Below are 12,519 nucleotides of genomic sequence, written 5' to 3' on the forward strand. Positions count from 1 at the left end.
AACTGGTTTCCAAGAGCAGGAGAGGTACTGCACTGGCACTGTTGGGTGTATATGCACCTATTTGTCTTTGGGAAAGCTCAGACTGAAGCCAAACTTGTGACAAATTATCATGCTAGTGAGAGTGACGAACAATGAGAAGACAAATCTCAAATTCCAGATCCAAGCTAATTTGGTTACCAACAACAGTCAAACTCCATCTCACTCAGGATTTGTGGCCCTGCAATGGCCCAGCCTGCAGCCTGCAAAGCTGGTCAGCACTTTGTCCATTCGCTCCTCACTCACCCAGGCAGCTAAAGCCAGCACTAAGCACTTACAAACTGCCTGCAGATCTGCTTCCCGGTTGCCCACAGCACAGCCAGCATCTCAGCATTGGGAGCCTCATCGGGTGCCAGATGTTTACGTCTAGAAGAGGCCAGAAGTGGCTCTGCAACTTCTGTCATGTAATATTTAAAACCTGATTAGGTATTTCTCATTTAATCACATATATTATTAATTTCCATGAAAATGACTGTTTCACCCCACGCCTTTAACCAGGCAGTGCATTAAAGTTGCGTTGCTAGGGAAGAATCCGAGCCGAGTATCCCAGTGTAGCTGATTGCATTCTGATTACTTAATAACGCCCAAGTATGTGCAGAATCCGTTCTTGCTGCGTGCCTCGCAGAGCTGCACTCCCCAAGCCCTCAGGGAAGGCTGCTCTGTGACGGCCTCAGCGTGTCCCTCAGTGCCCTTTTCATCCCAGGTGGTTAAACAAGTCAGCAGCTCAGGAAAAACGCAGGCTTCTGGCTGTAGCCTTCCCACAGCACTGATGGGGAAGGGAAAACCAGTAAGAGCCTCACCCAAGGAGCTGGATTCACCATTCCGGCGGCGATGCGGTGGCCCCGGGGACCGCTAGTGTGCCTGGCAGAGCATCAGCCCCGGAAAGGCAGCGGCAGCGAGGCTGAACGCCCTCCAGACACAGAGCTGAGGGCACGGACAGACATTCCATAGCCCACTGCCAGGCACCGATTGAAACCCCCATGCGGCTGCGGCTCCGGACAGCCGCTCCCCGGCAGGTGCCATGGCCAGGCTTGGGGCCTAACGTCGGGCACGGCCGAGCTCGTCCGCGGCCCCGCCACGCCGCGGCTTCCTCGGTCCCTATCTTTCTCTCTCCCACTGGGGCAAGGGGCCAGCACTGCTCGGCGGGCCTCGGGCAGGTGCACCCGGGAGGCGGCCGCCGCTCGGTGCAGCCTCCCCATTCCCTCCCGTTCCTCCGTGCCTCAGGGCGGCGGCGCGCAGCCCAGCCTGCCTTTCGCCCCCCTCGGGCTGGCTGCGGCGCGGGGCTCGTCCTCAATTCCCTCCCCTCTTCCTTCCCTCCCTCCCCTCGCTGCGGGCCGTGCCGTGCCGGTGGGGTGGGCTTGGCTTGGCTTGCGGCTGCAGCGCGGAGCTCGGCGTGAGTCACCCAGCCCGCGGCGCGGAGAGCCGAGCGCGCAGGCACACGGAGGAGGCGGCGGCGGCGGGGCGGCGAGCGAGCGAGCGGGCGGGGGCGACAGGCAGCGGCTCCCCGCCCGCCCACTCACACATGCTGCCGAGCCGCAGTCAGCTGGAGCCCCGCTTCCTCCCGAGCCGCCGCCGATGATGACCTGCTCGCCCCGGCAGGGCAGGGGATGGTAGATCGGCCGCCCGCAGCCCCCGTTCAACTCATCCCGCTTCGCAGCAGCCTCGGCCGCCGGAGCGGCCGCGCAAGAGGAGCCGCAAAATGAACCCCCAGTGCGCCCGCTGTGGCAAAGTGGTCTATCCCACCGAGAAAGTCAACTGCCTGGACAAGGTGCTGGGGCGCGGGCGGGCGGGCGCGGACGGCACCTCCTGAGCGTGCCCGCCCGGCTCCGCTCTCCCCGCAGCTCCGGCGGGGCGGGCAGGGCCGGGCCGGCGGCGGTGGAGGGCGAGTTGGCAGGTGGCAAACGCAGCGCCTCGGGGGCAGCCGCGGAGCCGGCATCGCCACCGCCGGGCGACAGCCGCCGTGTCACCGCGCTGGCGCAGGGCGAGCGGCGGCCGCGGCGGCCCGGGGAGTCCCTGCGGTGCCAGCTCGGGGAGTGACGGCGGCTGAGGCCGGCCGTGGGTCCCCGCGGCCCTTTTCCCACCCCGGCACCCTGAGGGCTGAAGTTGGCAGCAGCAGCTCTCGCCCGGTGGTAGTTGTGGGTGCCTCACGGAACGGGGGCGGTTTTGGCTGCCCCTTACGCCATGGCCGCCTGCGCGAGGACGGTGGCCGGGGTGGCGACAGCCCGGTCCCTTGGGGTGTCCCCGGTGATGTTGGTTATCTCCGTAAACACGAACGAGGGGGCTGTGACGGATGCGCCAAACGAGCGGCCCCGGAGAGGCGAGGCGGCCGGAGCTACCGGGGGGGAAAATCCCGGATTCTGTGCTAAATTGGGTGGCTGTTCAGCCAGCCGAAAAGCCAGCGGGCGCGTTAGGTGCTGCTTTTCTTCTCCCGGTGTGCCATTCTTAGCGATCCGGGGTCGTTTGCTGTAACGAGGCAAAATGACAAACTCCTGCTTCAGATACCTTTAAAATAGCCCTGGCAAGGCCAGAGTGTCGAGGTCTTGACACCCACCTCAGCAGAGAATTTATGTTTCTGGGAGTGTTTGGTTTCGTGGGAAAGTAATTCTTTCGATGTAGTTTGCAGAGATCTCTGAATGCATGGCCCGGAATACTGTCCTGTAGCTGCGTCTTCACATCTACTGTAGCCTAAAATAGCTTTCAAAACATCAGTATCAAAAAGTAACTCTCTTTTATGTTTCTTTACAGTACTGGCACAAAGGATGTTTCCACTGTGAAGTTTGCAAAATGGCTCTGAACATGAATAACTACAAAGGATATGAAAAGAAACCTTATTGCAATGCGTAAGTATTGTGAATGTCAAGCCTTGCAGAAATGCACATGAAAGGAGAGCCTGGCCCTGGGCTTCCTCAGATAGGTACTGCCCTGCTGTAAAAACTTTGTCCAGAGCGGTAGCACCGCGGGCTGGAACAGTTCAGTGTCTTTTCAGATGGTGTGTGTGTTATGTGCACTGAGGTGACGGATGATGGAAATATTGATGATGATGGGGTTAGGCGGTGTTTTAAGGTCGGGTCTCAGGATGCAGGTCCTTCCCTCCCAGAAAGTGTAGGGTCTGGTGCTGACTCCTGTTAGGTTCATTACTGGCCCCTCCTGGGTTACAGCTCTCCATTATTGCAGCTCTCTGAATTCAGGGTTAGGGACCTGATCAGCATTTTGCAATGAGAAGAGGAACAAAGTGCTTCTCAGTTGTGTGGTTTACCAGAGACAGTATCCTGTTAGAGACCCTGGCAGCTTAATTTTGAAATGTGATGTTTTCCCCATATCTCAGATTACTGAACTAGATACTTACAGACCCACTGCTTCTGGTGCTTCGTGGTCTTTTGTGTTTTGCTTCCCTCTGAGACTGTGACAGGGAAAATAGATTCCCTTTGGCTGTAGAGTATAATCATGTTTTATTCTGCTCTCAGGTTTTGTTGTTGTGTGGATTCTGAAGAGTGCTTTGATGTTTGGCTTGCAAATGCTGCAGAAGAGCATTTTTGATACATGTAGAAGAAAGAAGGTGTTTGTTGTTCTTTGTACTGTGCTCCAAAGATTTGATAAGTGCACTGCAGTCTGTTTTAATCTTCAGAAAAAATGTCTAACAGGCTTTGTTGGAAGGATGGCTCCAAAGCATTTGGAAGCAAATTTGATCTTGTGCTCTATATTATGCATATATGTTGTTACTATTTTCACCTTTCCCTGCTGAAAATTGCATGTTTTAAAGAGCTGGAGCTTGGAAACTATAGCCACATTGTAATTGCCTTTTCAGAAACCTGCTCCTTCACTCATCTTAAAACATTTGTTTCATGTTGAGGTAGACAGTTTGTGGCTGGCCCTCGAAGCACAGTTCAACAGCATCTGCTCGTTTCTTCCAGGCTAAAATTGAAGCCAGCCAGTGCCTGTCTAAAATACCAGTTTTGTTCTCAAAACTGCTGGGCTGCCAAAACTTGAAACACCTGTTTCAGTGTGCACAGTTGTACTTTGATTGCTTTAGGAACAGATGGAGTCACACACGTACATTGCTAGCTTTCCTTCAAGTGCTCTGTGGTGGCTGGGGGGTGACATTAGACCTCCTGTCACAAAGTGTGGTTGCTTGTCAGGCTGAGGTACTGGAGAGAAAGCTCTGTAGGAAGAGAGATTCATGCTGTGAGAGCTGGCACACAATCAAAACTAACGTAGAGGTTAGAGGTGCTCTGCTTGTGGAACCCTGCTTGAAGTCTAACTGCAGGCTGACATCCTTTGCAGTGATTAAACCTCTGATAATAGGGCACAAGCCCTGTGAGGAGAGGCTGAGGGAGCTGGGGTTGCTTAGCCTGGAGAAGAGGAGGCTCAGGGGAGACCTTCTTGCTCTCTCCAACTACCTGAAGGGAGGGTGTAGCCAGGAGGGGGTTGGTCTCTTCTCCCAGGCAGCCAGCACCAGAACAAGAGGACACAGTCTCAAGCTGCACCAGGGGAGGTTTGGGCTGGTTGTTAGGAAGAAATTCTTCCCAGAAAGAGAGATTGGCCATGGGAATGTGCTGCCCAGGGAGGTGGTGGAGTCACCATCACTGGTAATGCTTAAAAAGAAACTGGATGAGGCACTTGGTGCCATGGATTAGTTGATTAGATGGTGTTGGGTGATCGGTTGGACTCAATGATCTCTGAGGTCTTTCCCAACCTGATTAATTCTGTATTCTGTAATACCTTGGTGCTTTCTACTTACTCTTTTTTTTTGGTTAAATTTCAGGTGGTTTCTTGGTGTGTGTAATCAGATACTTGCACTTAACAACACTGGTTACAAAGGCTTCTCCATGCTCTTCCTCAGTGTTTCTATGCTGCGTGTGTCTAACTTCTGTTGTAGGAGAGCTGTTCATCTGTGTGGTCTGTCCTTGTGTTTATGGGTGAGGGAGGATGAGGATTCTGGATGTGTCACGTTCCTCCTGGTAGTTGCTTTAGTGAGCTTTGTAATTGAAGACCCTTGAAACAAGAATCATCTTTGGGATGTGCCTCAAACCTGACAGATGAAACAGGAAGCAATCTATCAAAGAATGGGGTGCTGCTGCTAATAAAGAGACAAAACTGAATGTCTAATAGCAGGAATATGGATTTTGTTCTTAAGTTTGGGCAAACTTTGGGGGATGTGGATTTGGTTTTGGGGTTTTTTTTGAGAGAGAAACTTAATCTAAATAATTTCAAGTGTTTTGTGGAACTACAAAGAGAAAATCAAGGCCTGCTTTGTGGCTTCAAGAAACTAATATCCTTCAAAGGAGGGCTAAGATGTTTATGCAAGCCTGGCTTTTGAAAGTACAGCTGAAATGAAATTATCATATTTTGGACACAGTTCTCTTGCATCTTTTGTATTTGCAAAGGAGATGTCATGATGGTGTTTCCAACTGTGATGTGTTTTATCCAGTGCTCCTTAAGGAGGGCCAAGTCCATTTCTATGTGAAATATTGCTTGATCAGGGAATCTGCACTGAGGGGAATGTAAATTTACTCATACAAATACCTACAAGCATTTGACAATGGACAGATTGTGGACAGCTGGGCAGGGTCCGACAGGATGGCATTCAACAAATCCAAGTGCTGGGTGCTGCACTTTGGCCACAGCAGCCCCATGCAGAGCTACAGGCTGGGGTCAGAGTGGCTGAGAGCTGCCAGAGAGGGACCTGGGGGTGCTGATAGACAGCTGCCTAAACATGAGCCTGCGGTGTGCCCAGGTAGCCAAGAAGGCCAATGGCATCCTGGCCTGCATTAGGAATAGTGTGGCCAGCATGAGCAGGGAAGTCATTGTGCCCCTGTACTCAGCACTGGTTAGGCCACACCTTGAGTCCTGTGTCCAGTTCTAGGCCCCTCAGTTTAGGAAGGGCATTGAGAGACTTGAACGTGTCCAGAGAAGGGCAACGAGGCTGGGGAGAGGCCTTGAGCACAGCCCTGAGAGGAGAGGCTGAGGGAGCTGGGATTGTTTAGCCTGGAGAAGAGGAGGCTCAAGGGAGACCTTATTGCTGTCTACAACTACCTGAAGGATGGTTGTAGCCAAGAGGGAGCTGGTCTCTTCTCCCAGGCACCCAGCACCAGAACAAGAGGACACAGTCTCAAGCTGTGCCAGGGGAAGTTTAGGCTGGAGGTGAGGAGAAAGTTCTTCACTGTGAAAGTTGTTCGCCATTGGAATGTGCTGCCCAGGGAGGTGGTGGTGTCACCATCCCTGGAGGTGTTCAAGAGGGGATTGGATGTGGCACTTGGTGCCATGGTCTAGTCATGAGGTCTGTGGTGACAGGATGGACTTGATGATCTTTGAGGTCTCTTCCAACCTTAGTGATACTGTGATACTGTGACAAAGAGCAATGACTGTGAGGCAGTTTGTTGAGGCCACACATCATCGAAAGTGTGATCTATAGATAGAAGTGGAGATATCATTTGAGTGGGAGAGCGAGACCATGAGGTTGTTTAATAGGTCTGGAAGGTCTGGAAGTTAGCTTTTTGTAAGGACAAGTAGAAAAGCATGGATCTTCAGTAATTTATCTGTCTGTTTACAGGTTAGATCATGCATTTGAGTGTATTTTGAGTTTTGAATTCAGGATACTCCACTCTTCTGGTTATTTTTTAATTTTCCAGTGCTGAAATGAGTATTTTTTGCTGCGTTACTGGCAAGGATCAGAAGCTACTTTAACTGTAAAAACATCATCCAGTTTTATCATAGTACCATAGTATCAGTCAGGGTTGGAAGGGACCACAAGGATCATCTAGTTCCAACCCCCCTGCCATGGGCAGGGACACCCCACACTAGATCAGCCTGGCCAGAGCCTCATCCAGCCTGGGCTTAAACACCTCCAGGGACAGGGCCCCAACCACCTCCCTGGACAACCCATTCCAGGGCTTCACCACTCTCATGGGGAAGAACTTCCTCCTCACATCCAGCCTGAATCTCCCCACCTCCAACTTCATTCCATTCCCCCTAGTCCTATCACTACCTGAGATCCTGAGCAGTCCCTCCCCAGCCTTCCTGGAGGCCCCCTTCAGATCCTGGAAGGCCACAAAGAGGTCACCTGGGAGCCTTCTCTTCTCCAGAGTGAACAGCCCCAACTCCTTCAGTCTGTCCTCATAGGAGAGGTGCTCCAGCCCTCTGCTCATCCTTGTGGCCCTTCTCTGGACACCTTCCAGCACCTCCAGATCCCTCTTGGAATAGGGGCTCCAGAACTGGAGGCAGTACTCCAGGTGGGGTCTCACCAGAGCTGAGCAGAGGGGGAGAATCACCTCCCTCGCCCTGCTGGCCACACTTCTCCTGCTGCAGCCCAGGATCTGATTGGCTTTGTGGGCTGCAAGTGCACACTGAGAGCTCCTGTTGAGCTTCTCCTCCCCCAGCACCCCCAAGTCTCTCTCCTCAGGGCTGCTTTCCAGCCAGTCCCTGCCCAGCCTGGATTTGTGCCTGGGATTGCCTCAGCCCAGATGCAGGACCCTGCACTTGGTCTTGTTGAACCTCATGAGGTTGGCTTGTGCTCACCTCTCCAGCCTGTCCAGGTCCCTCTGGATGGCCTCCCTTCCCTCCAGTGTGTCTGCTGCACCACACAGCTTGGTGTCATCAGCAAACCTGCTGAGGGTGCACTCAATGGCAACACTTAGTTGGTATAAGAAAAAGATACTGATTTGTGCATGTTCAAACTGCTTTTTGGTGGAGGAAAGGCAGATGAGTTGACAGCACCTGGTGAACCTAGAAGGGATGAGTTGTGCAATGCTTTATTTCAGTGGCCACTAGAAAAGAGCAGAAGTATTTGTAAATTCAGGATTCTGGGTTTTTGTTTGTTTTTAAGGGCAAGTTTTCTGTTGGGCAACTTGTCAGGTTTCAGGCTGAATGTTTGTGTATGATCCTTGTCATATGGGTACACTGAGAGCAAAAGTAATGACTGGGCTACAGAGAGCAGAACTGCTACAGGCCCAGAAGCTGAGCTGCCTAATGTTGCTCTTCTGAGGCTGCTTTCCTAAGTTGTAGATGGATGAATGATTTTTGCATCTGGGTTAGAGGGAGAACTTTATTTGTGTGCAATATGGCTTTGAAAAGCAGGATCTTTATATCACAGTTGTCATGAAGTTCCCTCAACCCCTTGTCTGCTTTAAACTTGTGCCATGTCTTCGTTAAACTAGTGCCATGGTTCAGTTGATTAGATGGTGCTGGGTGATAGGTTGAACTCAATGATCTCAAAGGTCTTTTCCAACCTGGTTCATTCTGTATTCTGTAACCAGTAAGCCTGTCAGTTCTCTTAATGAAGTTTAGACAACTTCTTCCTCTCTCTCTCTTTTTAGACTCATAGAATCATTTTGGATGGAAAAGACCTTTAAGATCATTGAGTCTAACTGTTCTCAAGGCTGGTACTAACCCATGTCCCGCAGCACCACATCTCTGCCTCTTTCAGGGATGGGAAAACACTTTCAGGGATGGGAGCCTGTTCCCTGGGGAACCTTTTCCAATGGTTGAGAACCCTTTCAGGGCAGAAGTTGCTTCTAATCTCCAACATAAACTACCCCTGATGCAGCTTGAGGCCATTTCCTCTTGTTCTGTCACTTGTTCCTAGGGAGAAGAAATGAACCCCCACCTGGCTCCAACCTCCTTTCAGGGAATGGTGGTTTCATTATTTACATAATTTACCAGCTATCTGAGTCAAAGTAGTTTATCTCTGCTTGTTATGTAGCTCTAAAAATACATCGCTTTTATCTCAGCTGGGACCTCTGAGAAGCACAGGACTCTCATGACTTATGGAACTGGGAGTCTCATTTTACTTGCATCCACGTTTCATCTGAAAGGCTTCATATACAACAGTTTGAAGCTTGTGGATGCTCAGCACATGGAGACTGCTATGTTTGCCGTAACAACTTTTGTCTTGCCTTTTATCACTGACTTTAGACATGTCAAATTGCCAGAGAGGTGCCTGACTTCCCAAATTATCATAGAATCATTATAGAGTGGTTTGGGTTGGAAGGCACCTTAAATATCAGCTAGCTCCACCTGCCCTGCCATGGGCAGAGACACCTTCCACTAGCCCAGGTTGCTCAAGGCCCCATCCAACCTGGCCTTGAACATCTCCAGGGAGGGGACATCCACAACCTCCCTGGGCAACCTGTTCCAGTGTCTCACCACCCTCACTGGAAAGAATTTCTTCCTAATCTCCAGTCTGAATCTGCCCTCTTCTAACTTGAATCCATTCCCCCTTGTCCTATCACACCCTTGCAAAAAGTCCCTCCCCAGCTTTTATGCAGGCCCCCTTCAGATACTGGAGGGCCTGTTGTTGTTGGGACTAATAGCTGACATGCAGCCTGAAGCGGGTGAATGGACCATCCTTTACCTCTCTGAATGTGCACAGGCATAATAAAAAGACAACTGACATAGTTTAGGTAATCAGATAGTTTGTTCCATTGAGGTGGCTTTAACATAGAATAGAATAGAATAGAATAGAATAGAATAGAATAGAATAGAATAGAATAGAATAGAATAGACCAGACCAGACCAGACCAGACCAGACCAGACCACGTTGGAAGAGACCTTCAAGATCATCCTGTCCAACCTATCATCCAACACCACCCAACTAAACCATGCAACCAAGCACCCTGTCAAGTCTCCTCCTGAACACCTCCAGTGATGGTGACTCCACCACCTCCCCAGGCAGCACATTCCAATGGGCAATCACTCTCTCTGTGTAAAACTTCCTCCTAACCTCCAGCCTAAACCTCCCCTGGCACAGCCTGAGAGTGTGTGCTCTTGTCCTGGTCCTGCTTGCCTGGGAGAAGAGACCAACCTCTGCCTGTCTACAGCCTCCTTTCAGGTAGTTGTAGAGAGCAAGAAGGTCTCCCCTGAGTCTCCTCTTCTCCAGGCTAAGCAACCCCAGCTCCCTCAGCCTCTCCTCATAGGGCTTGTGTTCCAAACCCCTCACCTACTTCGTTGCCCTTCTCTGGACACACTCCAGCAGGTCAACATCCCTCCTAAACTGAGGAGCCCAGAACCCCTACTCCACTCGAATACCTGCAGACAGAGATGATTACATACTTGTTCATGTGGAAATGCTAAGAAGAAAAGTCACTGTTGTCATGATTATTGTGTTTGCAAACTCAGAGCTGATTCTTCCCAGCTGCAAAGACGATGCCCAAGACGATGCAAGGACGGGAATGACATTTTGGCAACTAACCATCTGTGTGCTAGTTCTCAGGCTTGTTAAGTGATGGAATCATGCAGGGTGATTATATGGTAACTTATTCTTACCAATATCCATATAAATACTTTTCTTGGGTGTTTTTTTTTTTGACAGATTCACTAGACCAAAACACAAGACTACTTTTTATGCAAAGTGCAGGAGCTGAAACACATATTTTTGGAATGTTCCCTCTGCATTAGCTGCACTTGCTGAGGCAATCAGGCTTCCAGCCTGTGTGAACAAAGCCAGCAGAGATGCAGTTTGTAATTTCTGCAAAACCTAATAGCCTAAGCTTCTGCAGACCTGCTATACCCTCCAGTCAAAGGCAAACCACCTCATTATTGGCACGAATTCTTCTGAAATATTTAGTATCTAAAGCATCATGGGGGTGCTGGTGGAGGAGGAGCTCAACAGGAGCCAGCAGTGGGCAGAAGGCCAATCGCATCCTGGGCTGCAGCAAGAGAAGCATAGCCAGCAGGTCAAGGGAAGTGATTCTCCCCCTCTGCTCTGCTCTGGTGAGACCACACTTGGGGCACTGTGACCAGTTCTAGAGACTCTATTACAGGAAGGATCTGGAGGTGCTGGAAGGTGTCCAGAGAAGGGCCAGGAGGATGAGGAGAGGGTTGGAGCTGCTCTGCTCTGAGGACAGACTGAGAGAGTTGGGGTTGTTCAGTCTGGAGAGGAGAAGGCTCCGAGGAGATCTTCTTGTGGCCTTCCAGTATCTGCAGGTGGCTACAAGAAGGCTGGGAAGGGACTAAGTGTCACATCCAGTCCCCTCTTGAACACCTCCAGGGATGGTGACTCCACCACCTCCCTGAGCAGCACATTCCAATGGCCAATTACTCTTTCTGGGAAGAATATCCAGCCTAAACCGCCCCTGGTGCAGCTTGAAACTATGTCCTCTTGTGCTGGTTGCCTGGGAGAAGAGACCAACCCCCACCTGGCTACAACCTCCCTTCAGGTAGTTGTAGAGAGCAATGAGGTCTCCCCTGAGCCTCCTCTTCTCTAGGCTAAGCACCCCCAGCTCCCTCAGCCTCTCACAGTATCACAGGGCTGTGCTCCAGACCCCTCCCCAGCTTTGTTGGCCTTCTCTGGACACCTTCAAGTGTCTCAATGTCCTTCTTAAATTGAGGGCCCCCAGAACTGGACACATTACTCAAGGTGTGGCCTAACCAGTGCTGAGTCCAAGGGGCAGAATGACTTCCCTGCTCCTGCTGGCCACACTAAGTTTGGTTTCAGCTGTGAGCCACGAGGGGATTTTCTGTCTACTAGTTAGAAGACTTCTAGAAGGTGACTAGGAGTGTGATGGTATTGTTCCTGCTAAAAATAGCTAGCATTATCTTGGGTTTTCAGTATTGATTTTAGCAGGTGATTATTTCTCTGTTTAAATATGACAGGAAGAAATAGAGTGGGGAAGTGGCAGGAAGCAATAAAAAGAGTAGGGGGGTGTCAGCAATCATCATCTTGCTGAAATATCAGGGAGCCCCTTGTAAGAGTTGCAACAAAGAGAGTGAGCAGATTTTTGTTGTCTAATTCTCCCTTTCAGCTGTTACTGAACAACTTTCTTAGTGTAAAAGGATAACCCTGATTTTGTGGCACGGTTAATTTTCCAGCCAGTAAAATGAATTAATTGTACTTCTTTTGGGTTTTTTCAGCTGTTTGTGTGCATTGGATTTGGTCAGAAGTAAGCTGTTAGGTAGGTCAGCCCCAAATGCTCATCCTTACAAAAAGAAACAGCTCAGAAAATCCCATGGAAACCTTCTTAGAAGGCAAGGATTTGTACTTGTATCTCTTTATTATTTGTCTGTTGAAGATTGTCTTTTTAGGATGTGCTATCAAATGAGTAATGCAACACAGCTACTAGAAAAGCAGCTGGTAAGGGTCTCAAAACAGACCCAAATACACCTATGCCATTTAAGTTCATAATTTCTTGGTCAACATCCCAGAAGTGTGGACTCCGTTGTTTGAAAACAGTTATCATGTCTCCCCTCAGCAATCTTTGCTTGAAACAAAACAGCTTTCACTCTTCCCTCAGCAGTGATATTTGCTGCTAACTCATGTTTCTCTACCTTCAGCTATCTCCAAAGGGTCTGTCTGTCTATCTATCTGCATATAATCTTTGAATTGCAGTGCCCAGTGGAGCACTACCAGAGCTGGAAAAACACCAAGTGTGCCTATACAGCTCTTAGGTATCTTACCCTAAGTCAAACTTTGCATTTCTTTCTTTCTTTCATTCTCTCTCTCTTCCTCTCTTTCTCTTTCTCTTTCTCTCTCTTCGTCTCTTTCTGTTT

The 12,519-nt window shown here is 50.2% G+C and overlaps 1 protein-coding gene across 2 annotated transcripts in view; it reads left to right on the forward strand.

The window, feature by feature from the left end:
* The first annotated feature begins 1,457 nt into the window (after positions 1-1,457).
* LOC137444980 (LIM zinc-binding domain-containing Nebulette) overlaps positions 1,458-12,519 on the forward strand; it is a 354,339-nt gene continuing 343,277 nt past the window's right edge. For both annotated transcript variants that reach the window (XM_068146344.1, XM_068146345.1), the window contains exons 1-2: positions 1,458-1,804; positions 2,782-2,876. In XM_068146344.1, coding sequence (XP_068002445.1) covers positions 1,736-1,804; positions 2,782-2,876 — 164 coding nt within the window. In that variant the 5' untranslated portion in view covers positions 1,458-1,735. The remainder of the gene's footprint in view (positions 1,805-2,781; positions 2,877-12,519) is intronic.

This window comes from Melanerpes formicivorus, unplaced genomic scaffold (genome assembly GCF_026170545.1).
Source record: "Melanerpes formicivorus ecotype bairdi unplaced genomic scaffold, bMelFor1.0.p_v2 SCAF_13, whole genome shotgun sequence".
In the NCBI taxonomy this organism is placed as follows: domain Eukaryota; kingdom Metazoa; phylum Chordata; class Aves; order Piciformes; family Picidae; genus Melanerpes; species Melanerpes formicivorus.